The 26,561-nt window shown below is 46.6% G+C and overlaps 1 protein-coding gene across 1 annotated transcript in view; it reads right to left on the reverse strand.

The window, feature by feature from the left end:
• Positions 1–26,561, reverse strand: part of LOC143804128 (class I histocompatibility antigen, F10 alpha chain-like) — a 604,087-nt gene that overhangs the window by 270,302 nt on the left and 307,224 nt on the right. The window contains exon 2 of the mRNA XM_077281900.1: positions 21,729–21,989. Within this exon, the coding sequence (XP_077138015.1) occupies positions 21,729–21,989 (261 nt within the window). The remainder of the gene's footprint in view (positions 1–21,728; positions 21,990–26,561) is intronic.

Raw genomic sequence — 26,561 nt, forward strand, 5'->3', positions numbered from 1 at the left:
TAAAACTGCTTTATCAATTTTACCAAACGTGGAACGGTATAAACGCCCCCTTCCCCCCCCCAAAAAAAAAGAAATTCATGAATAGCTGGTTTTTGGTCATTCTGCCTCACAAAAACTGGAATAAAAAGCGATCAAAAAATGTTACTTGCCCAAAGATGATACCAATAAAAACGTCAACTCGTCCCGCAAAAAACAAGACCTCACATAACTCTGTGGACCAAAATATGGAAACATTATAGCTCTCAAAATGTGGAGACGCAAAAACTATTTTTTGCAATAAACAGCGTCTTTTAGTGTGTGACAGCTGACAATCATAAAAATCCTGCTATAAATAGTTAATCAAACCTCCCTTCATCACCCCCTTAGTTAGGGAAAAATAATAAAATTAAAAAATGTATTTATTTCCATTTTCTCATTAGGGTTAGGGTTAGGGCTAGGGTTAGGGTTGGGGCTACAGTTAGGGTTGGGGCTAAAGTTAGGGTTAGGGCTGGTGCTAAAGTTAGGTTTAGGGTTGGGGCTAAAGTTAGGGTTAGGGCTACAGTTAGGGTTTGGGCTAATGTTAGGGTTAGGGTTGGGGCTAAAGTTAAGGTTAGGGCTACAGTTAGGGTTGGGGCTAAAGTTAGGGTTTGGATTACATTTACAGTTGGGATTAGGGGTGTGTCAGGGTTAGTGGTGTGGTTAGGGTTATGGTTGGGATTAGGGTTAGGGGTGTGTTGGAGCTAGGGGTGTGGTTAAGGTTGGGATTAGGGTTAGGGGTGTGTTGGGGTTAGGGGTGTGGTTGGGGTAAGGGGTGTGGTTGGGATTAGGGGTGTGTTTGGGTTAGGGTTTCAGTTAGAATTGGGGGTTTCCACTGTTTAGGCACTACAGGGCTCTCCAAACGTGACATGGCGTCTGATCTCAATTCCAGCCAATTCTGCGTTGAAAAAGTAAAACAGTGCTCCTTCCCTTCCGAGCTCTCCCGTGTGCCCAAACAGGGGTTTTCCCCAACATATGGGGTATCAGCGTACTCAGGACAAATTGGACAACAACTTTTGGGGTCCAATTTCTCTGGTTACCTTTGGGAAAATAAAAATTTGGGGGGCTAAAAAACATTTTTGTGGGGAAAAATTATTTTTTATTTTCATGGCTCTGCATTATAAATTGTAGTGAAACACTGGGGGGTTCAAAGTTCTCACAACACATCTAGATAAGTTCCTTGGGGGGGTCAAGTTTCCAACATGGGGTCACTTGTGGGGGGTTTCTACTGTTTAGGTACATTAGGGGCTCTGCAAACGCAATGTGACACCTGCAGACCATTCCATCTAAGTCTGCATTCCAAACGGCGCTCCTTCCCTTCTGAGCCCTGACATGCGCCCAAACGGTGGTTCTCCCCACATATGGGGTATCAGCATACCCCGGACAAATTGGACCACATCTTTTGGGGTCCAATTTTTCCTGTTACCCTTTGGAAAATACAAAACTGGGGGCTAAAAAATAATTTTTGTGGAAAAAAAATGATTTTTTATTTTCACGGCTCTGCGTTATAAACTGTAGTGAAACATTGGGGGTTCAAAGCTCTCTCAACACATCTAGATAAGTTCCTTAGGGGGTCTACTTTCCAAAATGGTGTCACTTGTGGGGGGTATCAATGTTTAGGCACATCAGTGGCTCTCCAAACGCAACATGGCATCCCATCTCAATTCCAGTCAATTTTGCATTGAAAAGTTAAATCGCGCTCCTTCCCTTCCGAGCTCTGCCATGCTCCCAAACAGTGGTTTACCCCCACATATGGGGTATCGGCGTACTCAGGACAAATTGTACAACAACTTTTGGGGTCCATTTTCTCCTGTTACCCTTGGTAAAATAAAACAAATTGGAGCTGAAATAAATTTTTTGGGAAAAAAAGTTAAATGTTCATTTTTTTAAACATTCCAAAAATTCCTGTGAAACACCTGAAGGGTTAATAAACTTCTTGAATGCGATTTTGAGCACCTTGAGGGGTGCAGTTTTTAGAATGGTGTCACACTTGGTTATTTTCTATCATATAGACCCCTCAAAATGATTTCAAATGTGATGTGGTCCCTAAAAAAAATGGTGTTGTAAAAATGAGAAATTGCTGGTCAACTTTTAACACTTATAACTCCCTAAGGCTAGGTTCACATTGCGTTAGGGCAATCCGTTTAGCGCTAGAGGATTGTGCTAACGCAATGTTTTTTTAGGGGCCGCGTTAGGGGTCGCGTTAACGTCCCCGCTCTCGCAGATCCCCGATCTGCGAGAGCGGGGAACGGACCTCGGGCGCGCCGCGGACGCTGCAAGCAGTGTCCGAGGCGCGCCACAGAAGAACGGCACATCGCTAGCGCGAGCCAAAAAAGGCACGCGCTGGCGATGCGCTACAGGGAAACTTCACATTGCTGTCAATGGGTGCGCTAACGGACCCGTTGCACGGCGTTAATTGCGACATTTTCGCCGTGCAACGCTGTCCCTTAGCGTGCACACATTAACGCAATGTGAACCTAGCCTTAGAAAGAAAAATGTTGGTTCCAAAATTGTGCCCACTTTATTATTTGGGCCTACTAACTGTGTCTGCCACTCCTTACAATTGTCCTCCACTGAACAAAGCTATGCCGCCAGTTTAGTCCTGTTACCAATTTTGAACTGCATTTAGCCTACTTTATTATTTGGGCCTACTAATTGTGTCAGCCTCTCATTACAGTTGTCCTCCACTGAACACAGCAATGCCGCCTGTTTAGTCCTGTTACCAATTTTGAACTGCATTTAGCCTACTTACTTTTTTGGGCCTACTAACCGTGTCTGCCCCTCATTACAGTTGTCCTCCACTGAACAAAGCTATGCCGCCAGTTTAGTCCTGTTACCAATTTTGAACTGCATTTAGCCTACTTTATTATTTGGGCCTACTAATTGTGTCAGCCTCTCATTACAGTTGTCCTCCACTGAACACAGCAATGCTGCCTGTTTAGTCCTGTTACCAATTTTTAACTGCATTTAGCCTACTTACTTTTTTGGGCCTACTAACCGTGTCTGCCCCTCATTACAGTTGTCCTCCACTGAACAAAGCTATGCAGCCAGTTTAGTCCTGTTACCAATTTTGAACTGCATTTAGCCCACTTTATTATTTGGGCCTACTAACTGTGTCAGCCTCTCATTACAGTTGTCCTCCACTGAACACAGCAATGCCGCCTGTTTAGTCCTGTTACCAATTTTGAACTGCATTTAGCCTACTTACTTATTTGGGCCTACTAACTGTGTCAGCCTCTCATTACAGTTGTCCTCCACTGAACAAAGCAATGCCGCCAGTTTAGTCCTGTTACCAATTTTGAACTGCATTTTGCTCACTTTATTATTTGGGCCTACTAACTGTGTCATACTCTCATTACAGTTGTCCTCCACTGAACAAAGCTATGCCGCCAGTTTAGTCCTGTTACCAATTTTGAACTGCATTTAGCCTACTTACTTATTTGGGCCTACTAACTGTCTCAGCCTCTCATTACAGTTGTCCTCCGCTGAAAAAAGCAATGTCGACAGTTTAGTCCTGTTACCAATTTTGAACTGCATTTAGCCTACTTACTTTTTTGGGCCTACTAACTGTGTCTGCCCCTCATTACAGTTGTCCTCCACTGAACAAGGCTATGCCGCCAGTTTAGTCCTGTTATCAATTTTGAACTGCATTTAGCCTACTTACTTTTTTGGGCCTACTAACTGTGTCAGCCTCTCATTACAGTTGTCCTCCACTGAACAAAGCAATGCCGCCAGTTTAGTCCTGTTACCAATTTTGAACTGCATTTTGCCCTCTTAATTATTTGGGCCTACTAACTGTGTCACTCTCATTACAGTTGTCCTCCACTGAACAAAGCTATGCCGCCAGTTTAGTCCTGTTACGAATTTTGAACTGCATTTAGCCTACTTACTTTTTTGGGCCTACTAACTGTGTCAGCCTCTCATTACAGTTGTCCTCCGCTGAACAAAGCAATGTCGACAGTTTAGTCCTGTTACCAATTGTGAACTGCATTTAGCCTACTTACTTTTTTGGGCCTACTAACTGTGTCTGCCCCTCATTACAGTTGTCCTCCACTGAACAAGGCTATGCCGCCAGTTTAGTCCTGTTACCAATTTTGAACTGCATTTAGCCTACTTACTTTTTTGGGCCTACTAACTGTGTCTGCTCCTCATTACAGTTGTCCTCCACTGAACAAAGGTATGCCGCCAGTTTAGTCCTGTTACCAATTTTGAACTGCATTTAGCCCACTTTATTATTTGGGCCTACTAACTGTGTCTGCCCCTCATTACAGTTGTCCTCCACTGAACAAAGCTATGCCGCCAGTTTAGTCCTGTTACCAATTTTGAACTGCATTTAGCCTACTTACTTATTTGGGCCTATTAACTGTGTCAGCCTCTCATTACAGTTGTCCTCCACTGAACACAGCAATGCCGCCTGTTTAGTCCTGTTACCAATTTTGAACTGCATTTAGCCTACTTACTTTTTTGGGCCTACTAACTGTGTCTGCCCCTTATTACAGTTGTCCTCCACTGAACACAGCTATGCCGCCAGTTTAGTCCTGTTACCAATTTTGAACTGCATTTAGCCTACTTTATTATTTGGGCCTATATCTGTGTTTCCTCCTCATCCTGCCCATTGCCCAGCCACTGCTAGATGAGTCTGCTGGTACATTGACCCAGACCACATTCCCCTTGCACTCTACACAGCCAGAATCTGACCCTGCTGAAAGTCAGGTTCCCCTTCCCGCATACTATACCACCTTACACGGGGGCAAAGAGGAAGGTGCAGATGAAAGTGCAGGTTCCTTCATCAGGTGGGGGGGGCATACTCGTTGGCGACGTCACTGGCACAGGGCCCCTCATAGAACGCAAAAGTGTCTCTGCCGGTGGGAGGCGCCACCCGCCGTCAAACACACCGCCGTACTTTGAGGGGCCCTGTGCCAGTGCCAATGCCAATGAGTGGGCCCCCCCTGCTTGCTCAGGATCACAGCACTTGCAAAGTTGAAATACTTACCTCTCCCTGCTCCACAGCCGTGACGTATTCCGCGTTTCCTGGGCCCACGAAAATCTTGAGCCAGCCCTACCCCCCCACAACTTTAGCCAAATGACCCCCAGTTTTCAATGCCTAACTATTATTATAAAGTAAATTAAGATTGACAAGCTTCAGTAATACGAATTGATGTTTTTGGCATTAAAATGGGCACTGTAGGTGTTTTCCTGTCCTCCACTCACTGCCGACTTTGATTCCCCATTGACTTGCATTGGGTTTCGTGTTTCAGTCGGCCCCCGACTTTAAAAAATAATCGGCCGATTTCACCCTACCCGACTTTTGACAGTGTCGGGTTTCGCGAAACCCGACTTGATCCGAAAAAAGCAAAAGTCGCTCAACTATACTCGTTACTGCTGAAACCGAGGAGACGGAGACGTCAGGAAGCCCCCGGGAGGGAATTATAGGGGGATATTTTACATTTATTTGGACTAAGTTTAGCTAAAAGAATAAAAAAAATAATAATTCAGATTAAAAATGAAAAACTGTCTTTAATTAACCCCTTAATCCCATATGACGTACTATCCCGTCGAGGTGACCTGGGACTTAATTCCCAGTGACGAGATAGTACGTCATATGCAATCGGCCGCGCACACAGGGGGAGCGCGGCCGGGTGTCAGCTGACTATTGTAGCTGACATCCGGCACTATGTGCTAGGAGCGGCCACGGAGCGCTCCTGGCACATTAACCCCCGAAACACTGCGATCAAACATGATCGCAGTGTTCCGGCGGTACAGGGAAGCATCGCGCAGGGAGGGGGCTCCCTGCGTGCTTCCCTGAGACCCTCGGTACAAGGCGCTGTGCTCACCTTGTACCGAGCATCTCCTCCCTGCAGGCCCCGGATCCAAAATGGCCGCGGGGCTACTTCCGGGTCCTGCAGGGAGGTGGCTTACAAGCGCCTGCTCAGAGCAGGCGCCTGTAAGCCTGCAGCCCTGCTTTTCAAATCGCTGATCTGACACAGTGCTGTGCAAAGTGTCAGATCAGCGATCTGACCCTATAGTGTGATGTCCCTCCCGGGACAACATTATAAAGTAAAAAAAAAATATTTAGATGTGTAAAAAAAAAAATAAATAAAAAAAAAGTAAAAAAAAAAATATTGTTTCCATAAATACATTTCTTTATCTAAATAATAATAAAAAAAGTACACATATTTAGTATCGCCGTATCCGTAACGACCCCACCTATAAAACTGTCCCACTAGTTAACCCCTTCAGTGAACGCCATAAAAAAAAAACGAGGCAAGAAACAACGCTTTATTATCATACCGCCGAACAAAAAGTGGAAGTGGAATAACACGTGATCAAAAAGACTGATATAAATAACCATGGTACCGCTGAAAATGACATCTTGTCCCGCAAAAAACAAGCCATCATACAGCATCATCAGCGAAAAAATAAAAAAGTTACAGTCCTCAGAATAAAGCAATGCAAAAATAATTATTTTTTCTATAAAATAGTTTTTATCGTATAAAAGCGCCAAAACATAAAAAAAGATATAAATGACGTATCGCTGTAATTCTTCTGACCCAAAGAATAAAACTGCTTTATCAATTTTACCAAACGTGGAACGGTATAAACGCCCCCTTCCCCCCCCCAAAAAAAAAGAAATTCATGAATAGCTGGTTTTTGGTCATTCTGCCTCACAAAAACTGGAATAAAAAGCGATCAAAAAATGTTACTTGCCCAAAGATGATACCAATAAAAACGTCAACTCGTCCCACAAAAAACAAGACCTCACATAACTCTGTGGACCAAAATATGGAAACATTATAGCTCTCAAAATGTGGAGACGCAAAAACTATTTTTTGCAATAAACAGCGTCTTTTAGTGTGTGACAGCTGACAATCATAAAAATCCTGCTATAAATAGTTAATCAAACCTCCCTTCATCACCCCCTTAGTTAGGGAAAAATAATAAAATTAAAAAATGTATTTATTTCCATTTTCTCATTAGGGTTAGGGTTAGGGCTAGGGTTAGGGTTGGGGCTACAGTTAGGGTTGGGGCTAAAGTTAGGGTTAGGGCTGGTGCTAAAGTTAGGTTTAGGGTTGGGGCTAAAGTTAGGGTTAGGGCTACAGTTAGGGTTTGGGCTAATGTTAGGGTTAGGGTTGGGGCTAAAGTTAAGGTTAGGGCTACAGTTAGGGTTGGGGCTAAAGTTAGGGTTTGGATTACATTTACAGTTGGGATTAGGGGTGTGTCAGGGTTAGTGGTGTGGTTAGGGTTATGGTTGGGATTAGGGTTAGGGGTGTGTTGGAGCTAGGGGTGTGGTTAAGGTTGGGATTAGGGTTAGGGGTGTGTTGGGGTTAGGGGTGTGGTTGGGGTAAGGGGTGTGGTTGGGATTAGGGGTGTGTTTGGGTTAGGGTTTCAGTTAGAATTGGGGGTTTCCACTGTTTAGGCACTACAGGGCTCTCCAAACGTGACATGGCGTCTGATCTCAATTCCAGCCAATTCTGCGTTGAAAAAGTAAAACAGTGCTCCTTCCCTTCCGATCCGAGCTCTCCCGTGTGCCCAAACAGGGGTTTTCCCCAACATATGGGGTATCAGCGTACTCAGGACAAATTGGACAACAACTTTTGGGGTCCAATTTCTCTGGTTACCTTTGGGAAAATAAAAATTTGGGGGGCTAAAAAACATTTTTGTGGGGAAAAATTATTTTTTATTTTCATGGCTCTGCATTATAAATTGTAGTGAAACACTGGGGGGTTCAAAGTTCTCACAACACATCTAGATAAGTTCCTTGGGGGGGTCAAGTTTCCAACATGGGGTCACTTGTGGGGGGTTTCTACTGTTTAGGTACATTAGGGGCTCTGCAAACGCAATGTGACACCTGCAGACCATTCCATCTAAGTCTGCATTCCAAACGGCGCTCCTTCCCTTCTGAGCCCTGACATGCGCCCAAACGGTGGTTCTCCCCACATATGGGGTATCAGCATACCCCGGACAAATTGGACCACATCTTTTGGGGTCCAATTTTTCCTGTTACCCTTTGGAAAATACAAAACTGGGGGCTAAAAAATAATTTTTGTGGAAAAAAAATGATTTTTTATTTTCACGGCTCTGCGTTATAAACTGTAGTGAAACATTGGGGGTTCAAAGCTCTCTCAACACATCTAGATAAGTTCCTTAGGGGGTCTACTTTCCAAAATGGTGTCACTTGTGGGGGGTATCAATGTTTAGGCACATCAGTGGCTCTCCAAACGCAACATGGCATCCCATCTCAATTCCAGTCAATTTTGCATTGAAAAGTTAAATCGCGCTCCTTCCCTTCCGAGCTCTGCCATGCTCCCAAACAGTGGTTTACCCCCACATATGGGGTATCGGCGTACTCAGGACAAATTGTACAACAACTTTTGGGGTCCATTTTCTCCTGTTACCCTTGGTAAAATAAAACAAATTGGAGCTGAAATAAATTTTTTGGGAAAAAAAGTTAAATGTTCATTTTTTTTAAACATTCCAAAAATTCCTGTGAAACACCTGAAGGGTTAATAAACTTCTTGAATGCGATTTTGAGCACCTTGAGGGGTGCAGTTTTTAGAATGGTGTCACACTTGGTTATTTTCTATCATATAGACCCCTCAAAATGATTTCAAATGTGATGTGGTCCCTAAAAAAAATGGTGTTGTAAAAATGAGAAATTGCTGGTCAACTTTTAACACTTATAACTCCCTAAGGCTAGGTTCACATTGCGTTAGGGCAATCCGTTTAGCGCTAGAGGATTGTGCTAACGCAATGTTTTTTTAGGGGCCGCGTTAGGGGTCGCGTTAACGTCCCCGCTCTCGCAGATCCCCGATCTGCGAGAGCGGGGAACGGACCTCGGGCGCGCCGCGGACGCTGCAAGCAGTGTCCGAGGCGCGCCACAGAAGAACGGCACATCGCTAGCGCGAGCCAAAAAAGGCACGCGCTGGCGATGCGCTACAGGGAAACTTCACATTGCTGTCAATGGGTGCGCTAACGGACCCGTTGCACGGCGTTAATTGCGACATTTTCGCCGTGCAACGCTGTCCCTTAGCGTGCACACATTAACGCAATGTGAACCTAGCCTTAGAAAGAAAAATGTTGGTTCCAAAATTGTGCTAATGTAAAGTAGACATGTGGGAAATGTTACTTATTAAGTATTTTGTGTGACATATCTCTGTGATTTAAGGGCATAAAAATTGAAAGTTGGAAAATTGTGAAATTTTCGCCAAATTTCTTTTTTTTTCACAAATAAACGCAGGTAATATCAAATAAATTTTACCACTATCATGAAGTACAATATGTCACGAGAAAACAGTGTCAGAATCATCACGATCCGTTGAAGCGTTCCAGAGTTATAACCTCATAAAGGGACAGTGGTCAGAATTGTAAAAATTGGCCCGGTCATTAACGTGCAAACCACCCTTGGGGCTTAAGGCGTTAAAAAAAAAATATATATTTTTTGTGAAATGTCCCGGATCTAGATGTATAATACGGAAGACACCCTGCAGAAACAAACGCGATCGGTGCAGGCACCAGTCATGGCCATTTATCCACCATAGATTCTGCTGTCAATAGCAACTGCATCTAAATGGTTAATAGAGGGAGGGGGCTGCTACTTTCATCCACTCGGCAGCCCGACACCCCTAATTGTGGGGAAGCGATGGTTGCCAAGTAACAACCTCTGGGTGTGACAGCTACGGTGGCCTGTGAGGTCCTTCCATCAGCAAGGTGTGAAGGACAGGTGTCAGGGGACACATCAGCATTACCACCTCTTACACCAGCGACCGGAGAGTAAAATAATGAATGAGGCCCCACAGTGGGAACCGTGGATAAAAAGGCACAAAACAATAACAGAAAAATGTATTGCCAATAAAAACTCAACTTTTATGTCAAAACAGAAACACATATTATGGCCTCGTCCAGGATACACAGATATGTACAGGATACATACGTATGTATACAGTGTAGTGTGTATATTGTGTAGTGCGTATATAGTGTATACAGTGTAGCGTGTATATTGTGTATAGAGTAGTGTGTATATAGTATATACAGTGTACTGTGTATATTGTGTATACAGTGTAGTGTATAGTAGTAGAACGCCAAAGCACTCACCAGTCTCGCAGTTTAGAAATGCTTTATTGCTTCATACATAAATCATCTTCACGGCACACAGGGAGGACGGATAAAGTGCAGGAGTGCTACGGACAAGACGACGGCCGTTTCGCGCCCAGTAACAGCGCTTCAACGGGTCTAACCCGTCTGTTAGACCCGTTGAAGCGCTGTTACTGGGCGCGAAACGGCCGTCGTCTTGTCCGTAGCACTCCTGCACTTTATCCGTCCTCCCTGTGTGCCGTGAAGATGATTTATGTATGAAGCAATAAAGCATTTCTAAACTGCGAGACTGGTGAGTGCTTTGGCGTTCTACTACTATTGTTTCTACGATGGATTGCTTGTTTCCACGCTAGCACCTCCGGTCTCTTGCCATATATTTTGGTATCTTCTGACACATTCCATATTGCTGTGCTTTTATGTCAAGTTGAGCTGTGCTGCTCCTGTTTCTGTTTATTCTCCTGTCACAGTGTAGTGTATATAGTATATAGAGTGTAGTGTGTATATAGTATATACAGTGTAGTGTGTATACAGTGTAGTGTGCATATTGTGTATACAGTGTAGTGTGTATATAGTGTATACAGTGTAGTGTGTATATTGTGTATATAGTGTAGTGTGTACAGTGTAGTGTAGTGTGTATATTGTGTATACAGTGCAGTGTGTATATTGTGTATACAGTGTAGTGTGTATATCATGTATACAGTGTAGAGTGTAGATAGTGTATACAGTGTAGTGTGTATACAGTGTAGTGTGTGTACAGTGTAGTGTGTGTATACAGTGTAGTGAGTATATTGTGTATAGTGTAGTGTGTATATAGTGTATACAGTGTAGTGTGTATATAGTGTATACAGTGTAGTATGTATATTGTGCATACAGTGTAGTGTCTATTGTGTATACAGTGTACTGTGTATATAGAGTGTAGTGTGTATATTGTGTATACAGTGTAGTGTGTACATTGTGTAGTGTAGTGTGTATATAGTGTATACAGTGTAGTGTGTATATAGTGTATACAGTGTAGTGTGTATATAGTGTATACAGTGTAGTGTGTATATAGTGTATACAGTGTAGTGTGTATATAGTGTATACAGTGTAGTGTGTATACAGTGTAGTGTGTGTATACAGTGTATACAGTGTAGTGTGTGTATATAGTGTATACAGTGTAGTGTGTATATTGTGTATACAGTGTAGTGTGTATATTGTGTATACAGTGTAGTATGTATATAGTGTATACAGTGTAGTGTGTAGTGTATACAGTTCAGTGTGTATATAGTGTAGTGTGTATATAGTGTATACAGTTGTCACGATAATGTATAAAATGTAATATGATTATTAGTTTTCCCTGATAGCACACCACTGTGGGCTTTGACCCCCCCTTCTCTCTGTGTTTCTGCTGGCAGAGATGTGTGTATGTGGATCCCAAATCCCTCATGGCTCCCCCACAAGAATTTTTATTGCGCTTGTAACTGCACAAATCTCCCTCCAGCTCCAGCTGAAACTTGTCTGATCTGTCCCTCAAGACAGGAGGTTCTTTGTTATAATATAGTAAGATATTGGGCCACCGATTTGGGCTAGAAAAATAATAAGTACATTTTGCTAACTTCCATCGGTAGATCTGTTAAACACTGTAAGCGAGAGCCGCTAACCAGATTCTGCAGCGAAGATATGACAATTATAAGAATTGCTGTTGAAATCTGTATGTCTGAGGAGAGAGGAGGGTCCACGGAAACCAGCCTCTTTAGTGATGTCCCAGGCTGCGGTCATAAGTTCCTGCACTTCACCCAGCCTTCAGTTTTTTGTCTGAGGAGCTGTACTATGCACTGGGACATCTGGGCTCTGCCTGCCAGCATGGTTTTGCCTGCAATGATCTGAGCACATGTAAGTGTTACTTTCTGTTTTAATCCATGTTATTTTATAATTACTTTGTACATACTTTCAATTGTCTCTTATTGTAACATCCTTGTAATATTTTTATAAACACTGCCTAATCTTTCGAAGTAAAATATTTAAATTACTAGTTTCGTTCTCCTGCTCTAAAGCGTACCCTGTCTCTGGAAGGGAAATACGCTACTGATTTGGGTTGGCTTCGGACCCCTTAATCGAAGCTGGTAGCAGCATACCGTGTCCTGTGCTTTTGGGAGTCGTTGTAGCGATGGCAGCGTTGATAATTATTGTTCCTGCCTGAGTGGGAGTAGTTTTAACGCCCTTGCTGCAGCGTGCCCAATAGCCAGTACATAGCAGGCAGCCTTCCTGGCAAATAATTACCCTAGGTGCAGTACCCAATCTGACCTGAGGGTAAGGGAGTGCCAGAGAGCTGCGAGTATTCAAGCAGAACTGTAAAGCGGGATATACATAAATCCCTGCAGTTCGTGTTATATTGTAGGAGCAGTGGGATAACTAAAATAAGCCCCTGCTGTAAATTGATAGGTCAATAGCCTTGTGTGTGTTTTCATCACATTTGAGCAGTGGAGGGATAACTAAGATAAGCCCCCCTGCACATGTGATAGCCGTGGGCTGGCCAAAGGTCACCCCGATCGTGACGTACTGTTGACAGTCACGGTGTGAACCGTGACATATTGGTGACAGTCACGGTGTGAATCGTGACAAATTGGTGGCAGCGTGGTGGGATCATAGAGCATTAGTGACCTGGTTTGAGCAATCATTCCTCTCACTAAAAACTTGCAAAGTTCTTGCGATGACTCTGCGCAAATAAGTTTGGAGAACAAACTCAGTGTTCATTAGTCCTGAGAAAATTGTGTGTACTGGTAATTATCCCCTTCCCTTCTCTTTGTTTTTCTGTCCTATCTTTTATTTGGCAACCATGGTTGTGCTGGGAGAAACATTTTATAACAAGCAGTCCAAGGACATTCTTATGGCCTTGTGCATGTCACAGCAGATTGACTTTGCAAACAAAATCAAAGACCAACTAGTCACGGCTCTGGTGCAACGGGAAAATGTCCAGAGCCCACCGGGCGCAGAAGCCAGCACGAGCAGAGGTGGTGCTGCAGCAGAGGTCCAACCACTAAATGCCAGCCCTACTAGCAACCAGGGCGAATTGGACCCCCACCTGCTGACGGCCCTGGAACTACTCCCCGCTGACGACCGTGAGGGACGTCTGCAGCTGATTCAGCAATACCAGCAAGAGGCCCAGGCTCGAGCCGAGCGAGAGGCCCAGGCCCAGCGGGAGGCAGAGAGAGCCGAGCGGCAAGCGGAGCGGGAGTACCAGCTGCAGTTAGCCCGACTGCAAATGCAAGGGTCATCCCAGTCCAGCCGTGAGCCCAGCATCGCTCAGATACCGAAGCCCCGGCCTGAGCACTTTCCTGTTATGGAAAAGGATGGGGACTTGGACACTTTTCTGCGGGCCTTTGAGAAAGCCTGGAAACAGTACCAGCTGCCTACAGAAGAATGGGCACAATACCTGACCCCAGGGCTGAGAGGCAAAGCTCTGGAGGCGTTTGATGCCGTCCCTCAAGAACAAGATGGTGACTATGAGGCCATCAAGCAGGCCCTGATAGCCAAGTACCAGCTTTCACCCGAGGTGTACCGTAGAAAGTTCCGGAGCCTCCAACGTAGCCCACAAGACAGCTACGGCGATGTGGTGCATGGACTCAGGACCCACTTTAACCAGTGGATCCAAGGACTGTCAGTAACTACCTCTGAGCAGCTGGGAGACCTGATGATCAAAGACCAGTTCTTACATCTTTGCCCAGCTGAGGTGCGACAGTTCGTGATGGACAGAGAACCCAAAGACGTGACGAAAGCAGAGCGGATTGCCAATGCCTATGAGGCCAAACATAGATCGGAAGTGCGGAAGCCAGTCACCACCAGCTGGAGATGGGGTAAGCCTGCAACCAACGCCAGTACCCCTGCCAGCCTACACACCAGAGCTCCTGTCCCCGTGGCCAACAGCACCAGGCCTACCACCAAACCTCGCCAGTGTTTCTTCTGCAAGCGGACTGGTCATATCAATCCCCACTGTCCAGACAAGCAGAAGAACCCCCCAGCCAAGGCCCCAGGGCCTAACGCAGTTCTTTTGGTGGGTGGGGTGGCTGGGAGGGTGTGTGACAATGTACAGCACATCACCATGGGAGGCCATGCCGCTACAGGCCTCAAGGACACCGGGGCTGAACGGACCCTCATCCGACCCGAACTGGCAGCCCCTGAAGAGATCATTCGGGGGAAAACCCTAACTGTCACTGGGATTGGGGGCATCAGCTGTCCCTTGCCAATGGCCCGGGTTTATATTGATTGGGGTGCAGGGAGCGGGGTGAAGGAAGTGGGGCTGTCTGATAATTTGCCCACTGATGTTTTGTTGGGGACTGATTTGGGGAGGATGGTTGCATACTACGTTCCTGACACCCCTCCCCGATCTGCTAATAAGGGTAACGTTAACCCTGATGATGACGGGAAATCGCATGTGTTACCTGACCATGCTTTATCCAGTAATGATGCCTCTGATGACCATTTTTTTTCCCTAGGATTGGTGATAAAAATGTTGTAAATGTGCCAACTGAACCTGATAACCATTTTTATACAAAAATTGATGTGTCCATAGGCACAGGAATGCTCAGCCACGTCGCTCTGCGGAGTGAGACGGCTGAGGAACCCCTAGCAGGGGCAAGTGTCGGTGCTACAGGAAATGGGGACCGTGAGGAAGGTGATGCCATGAAATTGACCAGTGCCACTGAGGAAGGTAACTGGCCCATAAGTAGCACTGCCCCTGAAGTGTCGGGGGTGGATGGGGAGGTAGAGCCCATAGCAGCGCCAGCTGATGGGTCTGTGGAAATCCCCAGGGAGACAGCCTATGTAGCTGCTGTCACCTGCAGTCAGCGTGCCCGGAACGCAGATAACTGTCTGCCTTCCGGACCCTCCTCAGTCATCGTTGTGACTGAACCAGAGATGGACCCAGAGCAGGTCCCAGAGGGTTCCCGTGGGGAAGGGACCCCGACGTCGCTTCTGGCTTCCCCTAGCCAGGAGTTTCAAGCCGCTCTGCACATAGATGCGAGCCTGGAGAAATTGAGGTACATCGCCGAGACGCCCACCTCCGTGACTGTTAAGGAGAGGGTGTTCTGGGAACGAGGGAGGTTGTACCGGGAGACAGTACCCAGAAAATCGTAACAGGAGTGGTTGAGGGAGAGACAGCTGGTCGTCCCGCAGCCATTCCGGAGTGAGTTGTTGCGGATTGCCCATGAGATCCCGCTCGCTGGACACTTGGGGATCACCAAAACTAAGGCCCGGCTGTCTCAACACTTCTATTGGCCTAAGATGGGGACAGATGTGTCAAACTACTGCCGCTCCTGTGTCACCTGTCAAAGAGTGGGGAAGGCGAGGCCTGGTCTTAAGGCTCCCCTGATCCCTTTGCCAGTGATAGAGGAGCCTTTTCAGAGAATCGCAGTGGACATTGTGGGCCCGCTGGCCGTCCCCAGCAGCTCTGTAAAGCAATACGTCCTCACTGTGGTAGACTACGCTACCCGATACCCAGAGGCAGTAGCTCTGTCATCAACTAGGGCAGATAAGGCGGCAGATGCCCTGTTGGCTATCTTTTCACGTGTAGGATTTCCCACGGAGATGCTTACTGATCAAGGGACCCAATTCATGTCTCGCCTAATGGAGGCTCTCTGTAAGAGAATGCAGGTGAAGCACCTGGTATCGAGTGCATATCACCCACAGACCAATGGCATGTGTGAACGCTTCAATGGTACCCTCAAACAGATGCTACGCATGCTGGTTGAGACCCAAGGGTGCGACTGGGAGCGGTACCTCCCACACCTGCTATTCGCTTACAGAGAGGTTCCGCAGGCCTGGACGGGGTTCTCCCCCTTCGAGCTCCTGTACGGCAAGCGAGTCCGGAGACCCCTTGGGTTGGTAAGGGAATCCTGGGAAGAGGAGCCGAACCCTTCTGAAGTGTCCATAGTGGATTATGTCATGCGCTTCCGTGACAAGATGCAGACCTTGACGCAGTTGGTGCATGACAACATGACGCAGGCTCAGGCTGACCAGAAGCACTAGTACGACCAGAACGCCAGGGAGCGGACCTACCACATGGGTCAAAAGGTGTGGGTGCTGGTCCCCGTACCAAAGGATAAGCTTCAGGCAGCCTGGGAAGGCCCGTACGTCATCCATCAACAGCTCAACCCGGTCACCTATGTGGTCACGCTTGAGGTAGGCGAAAGGCCTTTCACGTCAACATGTTGAAGGCTCATCACGAACGTGAACCTTTCGTCCTACCGGTCTGCAGACTGCCCGAAGACGGGGAGGAAGAAACCCTCCTGGACATGCTGGCCCAAGCCAAGGCCAGTGGGTCCATCGAGGACGTGGAGGTAAGCGCCTCACTAACAGAACCCCAGCAGTCGCAGTTGCGGACCAAACTGGAACCCTTCCGGGCAGTGTTGTCCAACCGACCTGGAAGGACTGAGTTAGCAGTCCACGAGGTGAACACCGGGAATCATGCCCCACTACGGCGAACACCCTATCGAATCTTCGACCAGGTGCAGCAGGTTATGCGCCAGGAGATCGATGAGATGTTACAGCTGGGGGTGATTCGACGGTCAAAGAGTGCGTGGGCCTCACCTGTAGTTCTCATGCCAAAGAAGGATCGGACCACCCGATTCTGCGTGGACTACAGGGGGCTCAATGCCATCACAACCTCTGACGCGCACCCAATGCCGCGCATTGAGGAGCTGCTTGAGAGGTTAGCTGGTGCAAACTACCTAACCATAATGGATCTGAGTCGAGGATACTGGCAGATTCCCCTGAGCCCCGAGGCGCAGGAGAAGTCCGCCTTTATCACATCCTTCGGACTGTACGAGTCCACGGTCATGCCCTTCGGCATGAAGAATGCCCCTGCCACTTTCCAGCGGATAGTCAACCTCCTGCTTCAGGGACTGGAGAAGTACGTGGTGGCGTACTTGGATGACATTGCCATCTTCAGTTCCTCCTGGGATGAACACCTGTAGCATCTCGAGGAGGTGCTCAGGCGAATTCACCGAGCTGGACTGACTATCAAGCAGGGAAAGTGCCAGATGGGCATTAGTAAGGTCCACTACCTGGGGCACCGGGTAGGCGGGGGCACCCTAAAGCCAGAGCCTGAGAAAGTGGGAGCAATCGTGAACTGGCCCACCCCCATGACCAAGAAACAGGCGATGTCCTTCCTGGGCACTGCAGGGTACTATAGGCACTTTGTACAGCACTACAGTAGCCTGGCAAAAATCTTGACGGACCTCACCAGGAAGAAGCTACCCTACATCGTCAACTGGACCGATGGCTGCGATGGGGCCTTCCAGGCGTTGAAAACAGCACTGTGCAACGCCCGTGTTGAAAGCAGTCGACCGTTCTTGGTACAGACGAACGCCAGCGAGTTTCGCCTTGGTGCTGTGCTCAGCCAGGTTGACTCTGAGGACCAAGAACACCCCATGTTATACCTGAGCCGGAAACTTCTGCCGAGGGAAGTCGCCTATTCCACTGTCGAGAAGGAGTGCCTGGCCATAGTCTGGGCCCTGCAGCGCTTGCAGCCCTACTTGTACGGCCGCGCCTTCACTGTATTGACCAACCACCACCCTCTGCGCAGGCTAAACGCCATGTGTGGAACCAACGGAAGGTTGATACGCTGGAGCCTTGCCCTTCAGCAGTTTGATTTCACTATTGAACACAAAACGGGCAGGGAGCATGGCAATGCAGATGGACTGTCCTGCCAGGGCGAACCTACTGAGGTGCGCATGGAGGCATACCGAGGGGTTCTGCCTCCATAGCGAAGACCAAAAGGGGAAGGTGTCACGATAATGTATAAAATGTAATATGATTATTAGTTTTCCTTGATAGCACACCACTGTGGGCTTTGACCCCCCCTTCTCTCTGTGTTTCTGCTGGTAGAGATGTGTGTATGTGGATCCTAAATCCCTCATGGCCCCCCCACAAGAATTTTTATTGCGCTTGTAACTGCACAAATCTCCCTCCAGCTCCAGCTGAAACTGGTCTGATCTGCCCCTCAAGACAGGAGGTTCTTTTTTATAATATAGTAAGATATTGGGCCACCGATTTGGGCTAGGAAAATAATAAGTACATATTGCTAACTTCCATCGGTAGATCTGTTAAACACTGTAAGCGCGAGCCGCTAACCACAACAGGTACAAAGTGTGGATTTCTCCGGAACTGTGTGGAACAACTAGGACGAATTTGGGACCAATAGAAAGCCAATTTTAATTCAAGATGGATGAGGTGTGTTTTATGACTCTGCCAGATTCTCCAGCGAAGATATGACAATTATAAGAATTGCTGTTGAAATCTGCATGTCTGAGGAGATGAGGAGCGGGGAGGGTCCAGGGAAACCAGCCTCTTTAGTGATGTCACCAGGCTGCGGTTATAAGTTCCTGCACTTCACCCAGCCTTCAGTTTTTTGCCTGAGATGTACTATGCACTGGGACATCTGGGCTCTGCCTGCCAGCATGGTTTTGCCTTTAATGAACTGATCACATGTAAGTGTTTCTTTCTGTTTTAATCCATGTTATTTTATAATTACTTTGTACATACTTTCAATTGTCTCTTATTGTAACATCCTTGTAATATTTTTATAAACACTGCCTAATCTTTCGGAGTAAAATATTTAAATTACTAGTTTCGTTCTCTAGCTCTAAAACGTATCCTAAGTCTCTGGAAGGGAATTACGCTACTGATTTGGGTTGGGTTCGGACCCCTTAAACGAAGCTGGTGGCGGCATACCGTGTCCTGTGCTTTTGGGAGTCGTAGCGACGGCGGCGTTGATAATTATTGTTCCTGCCTGAGTGGGAGTAGTTATAACTGCAGCGTGCCCAATAGCCAGTACATAGCAGGCAGCTTTTCTGTCGACTAATTACCCTAAATGCAGTACCCAATCTGACCCGAGGGTAAGGGGGCTCCAGAGAGCTGCAAGTTTTCAAGCAGAACTGTAAAGCGGGAGATACATAAATCCCTGCAGTTCGTGTTATATTGTAGGAGCAGTGGGATAGCTAAAATAAACCCCTGCTGTAAATTGATAGGTCAATAGCTATAATGTATACAACGTAGTGTGTATACAGTGTAGTGTATATTGTCTATACAGTGTAGTGTGAATATTGTGTATAGTGTAGTGTGTATACAGTGTAGTGTGTATACTGCGTATACAGTGTAGTGTGTATATTGTATAAAGTGTAGTGTGTATATAGTGTATACAGTGTAGTGTGTATATTTTGTATACAGTGTAGTGTATATAGAGTATACAGTGTAGTGTGCATATTGTGTATACAGTGTAGTGTGTATATAGTGTATACAGTGTAGTGTGCATATTGTGTATACAGTGTAGTGTGTATACAGTGTAGTGTGTATATTGTCTATACAGTGTAGTGTGTATATTGTGTATACAGTGTAGTGTGTATATAGTGTATGCAGTGTAGTGTGTATATTGTGTACAGAGTAGTGTGTATATTGTGTATACAGTGTAGTGTGTATATTGTCTATACAGTGTAGTGTGTATATTGTCTATACAGTGTAGTGTGTATATAGTGTATGCAGTGTAGTGTGTATATTGTGTATACAGAGTAGTGTGTATATTGTGTATACAGTGTAGTGTGTATATTGTGTATACAGTGTAGTGTGTATATTGTGTATACAGTGTACTGTGTCTATAGTGTATACAGTGTAGTGTGTATATTGTGTATACAGTGTAGTGTATATTGTGTATACAGAGTAGTGTGTATATTGTGTATACAGTGTACTGTGTCTACAGTGTATACAGTGTAGTGTGTATATTGTGTAAAGTGTAATATGTATATTGTGTATACAGTGTAGTGTGTATTTTGTGTATACAGTGTAGTGTGTATATTGTGTATACAGTGTAGTGTGTATTTTGTGTATACAGTGTAGTGTGTATATTGTGTATAGTGTAGTGTGTATATTGTGTATACAGTGTAGTGTGTAATTTGTGTATACAGTGGTGTGTATATAATGTATACAGTGTAGTGTGCATATTGTGTATACAGTGTAGTGTGTATATTGTGTATACAGAGTAGTGTGGATATTGTGTATACAGAGTAGTGTGTATATTGTGGATACAGTGTACTGTCTACACAATATACACACTACACTGTATACACTATAAAGTGTAATGTGTATATTGTGTATACAGTGTAGTGTGTATATAGTGTATACAGAGTATTGTATATAGTGTATACAGTGTAGTGTGTATAGTGTAGTGTGTATATTGTGTATACAATGTAGTGTGTATACTGTGTATACAGTGTAGTGTATATTGTAAACAGTGTAGTGTGTATATTGTGTATACAGTGTAGTGTGTATATAGTGTAAACAGTGTGGTGTGTATATTGTGTATACAGTGTAGTGTGTATATTGTGTATACAGTGTAGTGTGTATATTGTGTATAGTGTAGTGTGTATATAGTGTATACAGTGTAGTGTGTATATAGTGTATACAGTGTAGTGTATATAGTGTATACAGTAGTGTGTATATAGTGTATACAGTGTAGTGTGTATATAGTGTATACAGTGTAGTGTGTATATTGTGTATACAGTGTAGTGTGTATATAGTGTATACAGTGTAGTGTGTGTATAGTGTATACAGTGTAGTGTGTATATAGTGTATACAGTGGAGTGTATATAGTGTGTAGTGTGTATACACTCACCGGCCACTTTATTAGGTACACCTGTCCAACTTCTTGTTAACACTTAATTTCTAATCAGCCACACGTCACCATCACATGGCGGCAACTCAGTGCATTTAGGCATGTAGACATGGTCAAGACAATCTCCTGCAGTTCAAACCGAGCATCAGTATGGGGAAGAAAGGTGATTTGAGTGCCTTTGAACGTGGCATGGTTGTTGGTGCCAGAAGGGCTGGTCTGAGTATTTCAGAAACTGCTGATCTACTGGGATTTTCACGCACAACCATCTCTAGGGTTTACAGAGAATGGTCCGAAAAAGAAAAAAAATCCAGTGAGCGGCAGTTCTGTGGGCGGAAATGCCTTGTTGATGCCAGAGGTCAGAGGAGAATGGGCAGACTGGTTCGAGCTGATAGAAAGGCAACAGTGACTCAAATCGCCACCCGTTACAACCAAGGTAGGCCTAAGAGCATCTCTGAACGCACAGTGCGTCGAACTTTGAGGCAGATGGGCTACAGCAGCAGAAGACCACACCGGGTACCACTCCTTTCAGCTAAGAACAGGAAACTGAGGCTACAATTTGTACAAGCTCATCGAAATTGGACAGTAGAAGATTGGAAAAACGTTGCTTGGTCTGATGAGTCTCGATTTCTGCTGCGACATTCGGATGGTAGGGTCAGAATTTGGCGTAAACAACATGAAAGCATGGATCCATCCTGCCTTGTATGGAGCATCTTTGGGATGTGCAGCCGACAAATCTGCGGCAACTGTGTGATGCCATCATGTCAATATGGACCAAAATCTCTGAGGAATGCTTCCAGCACCTTGTTGAATCTATGCCACGAAGAATTGAGGCAGTTCTGAAGGCAAAAGGGGGTCCAACCCGTTACTAGCATGGTGTACCTAATAAAGTGGCCGGTGAGTGTATAGTGTATACAGTGTAGTGTGTGTATATAGTGTATACTGTGTAGTGTGTATATTGTGTATACAGTATATTTCTCACCTCCGCTCTGGTTGAATCGCTCCATCGCTGTCCTCACATTATGTCTCATTACAGCCTCAGTCCCTTTAGATCTCTGTGTATTTTCCTCCCAGTATCCATCCTCCATTTTCTCCATCCACTGGACTTTGGGTCGGTATCTGCCGCTGTCTGAGTTATAATTCACAATCTCCCGATCATCCACATATCCAACAATAGAGAACTCCGGCAGCCCGGACCCCGGAGCTGAGACCCCAGTGTAATAATACCGCAGAGAGTGACTGTCTGAGAGAGACACAGAGTGTTACATGTCACACACACAGGACACCACTCACAGGAGGAGACACACGTATGTACAGGACACACAGATATGTACAGGATACACATGTATATACAGGATAATAATATATATATATATATATATATTTTTTTTTTTAAACATCATTTTTATTGATTTTTTGAAGATGACGTTGGATAGGATAACGTAGTGCAGCGCCCCAGAGTCCTGGTCGTTGCAGTACTGTGGCTCCGCCACTATGGGGAGCTACGGTGCGTCCGATGGCACTGAAGGAGTTCATCTGATCAGGTATCACAGACACCAATACATTTCACAGCTGGGCCTCCGGGGGGAGCTAAGGGTGCTATTCATTAGGCCACTCCCCACCATAGTGGGTAAACTGGGGGTCAGGCAGGAAGTTAGATGAGAAAGCTGACTGGATTGGACGAAGCAACACCTAGTGGCAGAGGGTGTTGTGGAGAAAGAGACAGTAGGGTCTCTGTCAGGGGTGGGATCCTGACAGAGGCTTGGCATTGGAAAGAACGTAATGGGTCCGCCCCAGCTCCGGGAAGCGGCGGGGCCCAAGAAAGGACTAGAAGCGAGATAGATTGTGCTGAGTGAGAAACGAGATCAAGCGATAGGAGAATTCCAGTAGGGGTGCTGTAAGACCGAAGCAACACCCTACTGAGGCGCATTACCGGTGGCCGGAACGCCGAGGGAGTATTATAACATTCAGCTTCAAGCAATACTCTAAACAGCGGCAGGACAGTCAGTTTAAGGCGGGCTGTCTAACACATATCACCTATGAAGTCTTGGGAGGCAATTGCGGGAGAGGGGCGTCTCTAGGGTCCCGGAAGAACTCCAGGCCTACCCGACAAACGGGTGCCGTTCTAACCGTAACATCAGGAAGGGACGGACGATTAGAAGAACATCATTTAATCGAGTTGTGAGGGAACTTAGGAAACAGACACAACAGTTGTGGGGTACTTTCCGTAAGCACAGCAGGGGAGGACTACAACACATAGCGCTAAGAAGGAAGGCACCGATTTCCACCTGTGAAGAGAACTCTGGAGGTGCCATTGGACCGGCCGGACTTGCGCAGCCTGGTGAACCGTATTCTGGACTGAGGACTCAGAGATCTCCAGTAAAGAGGTAAAGAGACTGCAACCTGGTGTCCTCGTTATTTACCGCGACCTGCACCCCACAACTGCACCGTTACAACACCACTTATTTCACCGGACGTCCCCCACTGGCAGACAGGGCCACGGACCGGGTCTAGCCACCGTGACAACCCCAGGACTGAGACCTAGTGGCCCGGCTTCGGGTACCCCTCGGCCCTGCGGCGGTGTGGGGGCGCTCCAAACTTGGCGTCACGAACAGGATCTACTTAAGCCTGAAGAGTCAGGTCATGTGTGCCTAGGAACTGTGATTTATTGTGCTTGGACTGTACTTTATTACAAAGACTGTGCTGCGCCAGTTGCCGCCAAAATCCGCCGCCATAGCAGCGCTGAGGAGAGCGCAGGAAGAGGAGAGGGGCGTGGAGTGGGCGTAGGCAAGCTGGAGAGCGCGAACAGCAATGGCCGCCCAGTCTAAGTATTTCTGTGTCCTGAGGACGTGCCCGTCAACAGCCGAGGTCCGCCTCCTGATCCTGGTCGGAGGGTGGAGACCATGGGGACGGGGCCGCCCACGGAAGAGACCGCGGGAAGAAGACGCGGAAAAGGAGACAAAGATGGCGGCACCAGGAGCACCGCGCGGGGCTGACCCGGTCCGGCCTGAGGCTGCACAACCTGAGATAGCCCCAGAAACGCCAACGCTGCGGGGTCTGACCCTCACAGAATCACCGATGGGCCGACCCCCTTTGCTGTCTGAAGAATGTGTGGCTGCAGCCGAGGCCCGACAGCTAGCCCGCCGGCTGAAGGCCGATGCCCGCGTACTTACCCGGCTAGGCCAGCCCACAGAGATCAGGTTGTCTCCTGTTGCTTCTCACCTGGCCGCGGCTGAAGGTACGCTACAAACGCCGGGCCTGAAGATCATGCCGGACGCCGAACATTTACGGCGTCTGATGGCAGCATGGCGGAGCCGGCCCCAGCCTGCGGAGCAGATTGACTTAGTTAGTGCTCCGGAGATTCCGCCATCGCACTGGGGTGTTGTGGTGGCCTTTAATCCTCAGTATGGAAGAGGAGTGATTCAGGAGATCGGGGAGCCGATACAGGTCCGCGTAGACCGGGAGGAGGTGGAGCCTTGCAGCGGGAGGATCGCTCGCGATCTGGAGCCGGGTGATGCCGTCACCTACACCCGATGGAGGAGGGCTACGGGAGAGGCTGGCTGGATGGCGGGGGGCGTGCAGCGATGCATTGCCCTCCAGGCCGCTGCCGGAACACCAGAAGGAGATGATCCCGTGGGGAAAGCAGCAGAGCCCGGCCCCGCGGAACCACAAGAAGCCCAGCCTCGCCGTGCCCCGGAGGAACGTGTACGCCTGCCAGTAAGAAGGGCCTCCCGGCGAGGGATTCTATCACTGCTGGGACCGGAACGGCATCCTGGTTCACCAGTGCGAGCTGTGGGCCTGGTGAGACCGGATAGGAGACCACCTTCCGCTTCACCACAGTAAGGTTTTACTGTTCCTCTTAACTGTATATAGTTACTGTACTGCTGCTACAACCCGTTCAGGGTTAACCCCTTTTATGGATCCCCTTGTTGACCTGGGATCCTTGTTGTTTTGTTTGCCTCGTTTCTAAAAGTTTTTGCACAAGTTTTAGAGAAACTGAGAAATCATGAACAGTGCATGATCCGAACTCCTTTGTATATAGTTTGCACCTTATTAAAGGCGCTCCCTACTGGTTTTACTTAAACAAGGACTCTTTGCGAAGATACCGCACTGGAACCTTTGCTGAGTATGGACTGGTAGCCTGAGAGGATGCGCTACCTCACAGAGACTTGGTCCCCTCTTAAAGGGGATGTTCATTTGTTGCACGTAAATGGTGATATTTCTTTAAGACTGGTAGCAATAATGTCAATGGAAGAAAATGATGATAATATTTACATGTAAAAGTTATATGTATGCCATTGGTTAATTGTAAGGCTGATAATGTTCTCTGAAAGAAAAAGTGAAAGGAAGTAATGGGAAAGTCTAATGTTGTGAAAAGAAGATAGTTGATAATGTTGATAAGAAAAGGGGGGGGATAGAAGGTAAACCCTGCGTTCCCCATCGAAAGTTAGTAATGTGTTACTAAGGACAGAAAGTGAACCCGTAAGGGTTAGGGGGTGAGTCCTTATAGGAGCCAAGCAGAGCCGGCTCGGTGTTCTCAAACTGAAAGAAATGTTATGTTCTATACTGTGTATAGTAGTTGAAAAGGCAGTAGGCCCTGGCTGAACGGGGCGGTCCTGTAACTGAAAGGAGAGGCAGTAGGTCTGGTGCCGATAGGACAGGCGGTCCTGCAGATTTAAAGAAGGAGAATGAAAAAGTTAAAATACCTTATAATGTGATTATAGGAAGGTCTTTGGTGGATTAAGAGTGTATATCCTTAAAGGCAAAGTTAAATTATTGTTCAATAATGTTTGCACCTAGTAGAATACCCGGTTGGGTAGGAAAAGTTAATTATAGCATGTTGCTATGATAATGTTGATTATGTTTGTAACGTTCAAGTGTCCTTACCTCCCATAAAGGGAAGCTGTTCAAATATGCTTATTGTTATTGCACTCAACAAAATTGTATGTCTTTTTGCTAACTTGTATTGTTGTTTTCTTCCCAGTCCCGGAGTACTGTGTTTAACCAGGGGGGAGTGCAGCACCCCAGAGTCCTGGTCGTTGCAGTACTGTGGCTCCGCCACTATGGGGAGCTACGGTGCGTCCGATGGCACTGAAGGAGTTCATCTGATCAGGTATCACAGACACCAATACATTTCACAGCTGGGCCTCCGGGGGGAGCTAAGGGTGCTATTCATTAGGCCACTCCCCACCATAGTGGGTAAACTGGGGGTCAGGCAGGAAGTTAGATGAGAAAGCTGACTGGATTGGACGAAGCAACACCTAGTGGCAGAGGGTGTTGTGGAGAAAGAGACAGTAGGGTCTCTGTCAGGGGTGGGATCCTGACAGAGGCTTGGCTGTTGTGAATTTGGATTCTGGGCTCCCCCGGTGGCCGCTTGTGGAATTGGACTTGTCATCCTCTTTCCTGTTTCACCTGGTTCCATCAGTAGTGGGTGTCGCTATTTAAGCTCATTTCTCTGGTGGTTTCTTGCCGGTCAACAATGTTATCTGATGCCTCTCAGTGCTTGTTCCTGCTTCTAGACAACTACTAGATAAGTTGGACTTTTGTCCATGTTTCGTTTTGCCTATTTGTTCCAGTTCACAGCTGAAGTTTTGTTACTGTGTCTGGAAAGCTCTCGTTGATCAGGGATTGCTACTCTGGCGTTATGAGTTAATGCCAGAGTTTAAGGTAATCTCTGGATGGTGTTTTGTTAGTGTTTTTCTGCTGACCATGAAAGTATACTATCTGTCTTCTGCTATCTAGTAAGCGGACCTCAAATTTGCTAAGACTATTTTCCTGCTGCGTTTGTTGTTTCATCTGAACTCACCGTCATTAT

The sequence above is a fragment of the Ranitomeya variabilis genome, chromosome 1 (genome assembly GCF_051348905.1).
Source record: "Ranitomeya variabilis isolate aRanVar5 chromosome 1, aRanVar5.hap1, whole genome shotgun sequence".
In the NCBI taxonomy this organism is placed as follows: Eukaryota; Metazoa; Chordata; class Amphibia; order Anura; family Dendrobatidae; genus Ranitomeya; species Ranitomeya variabilis.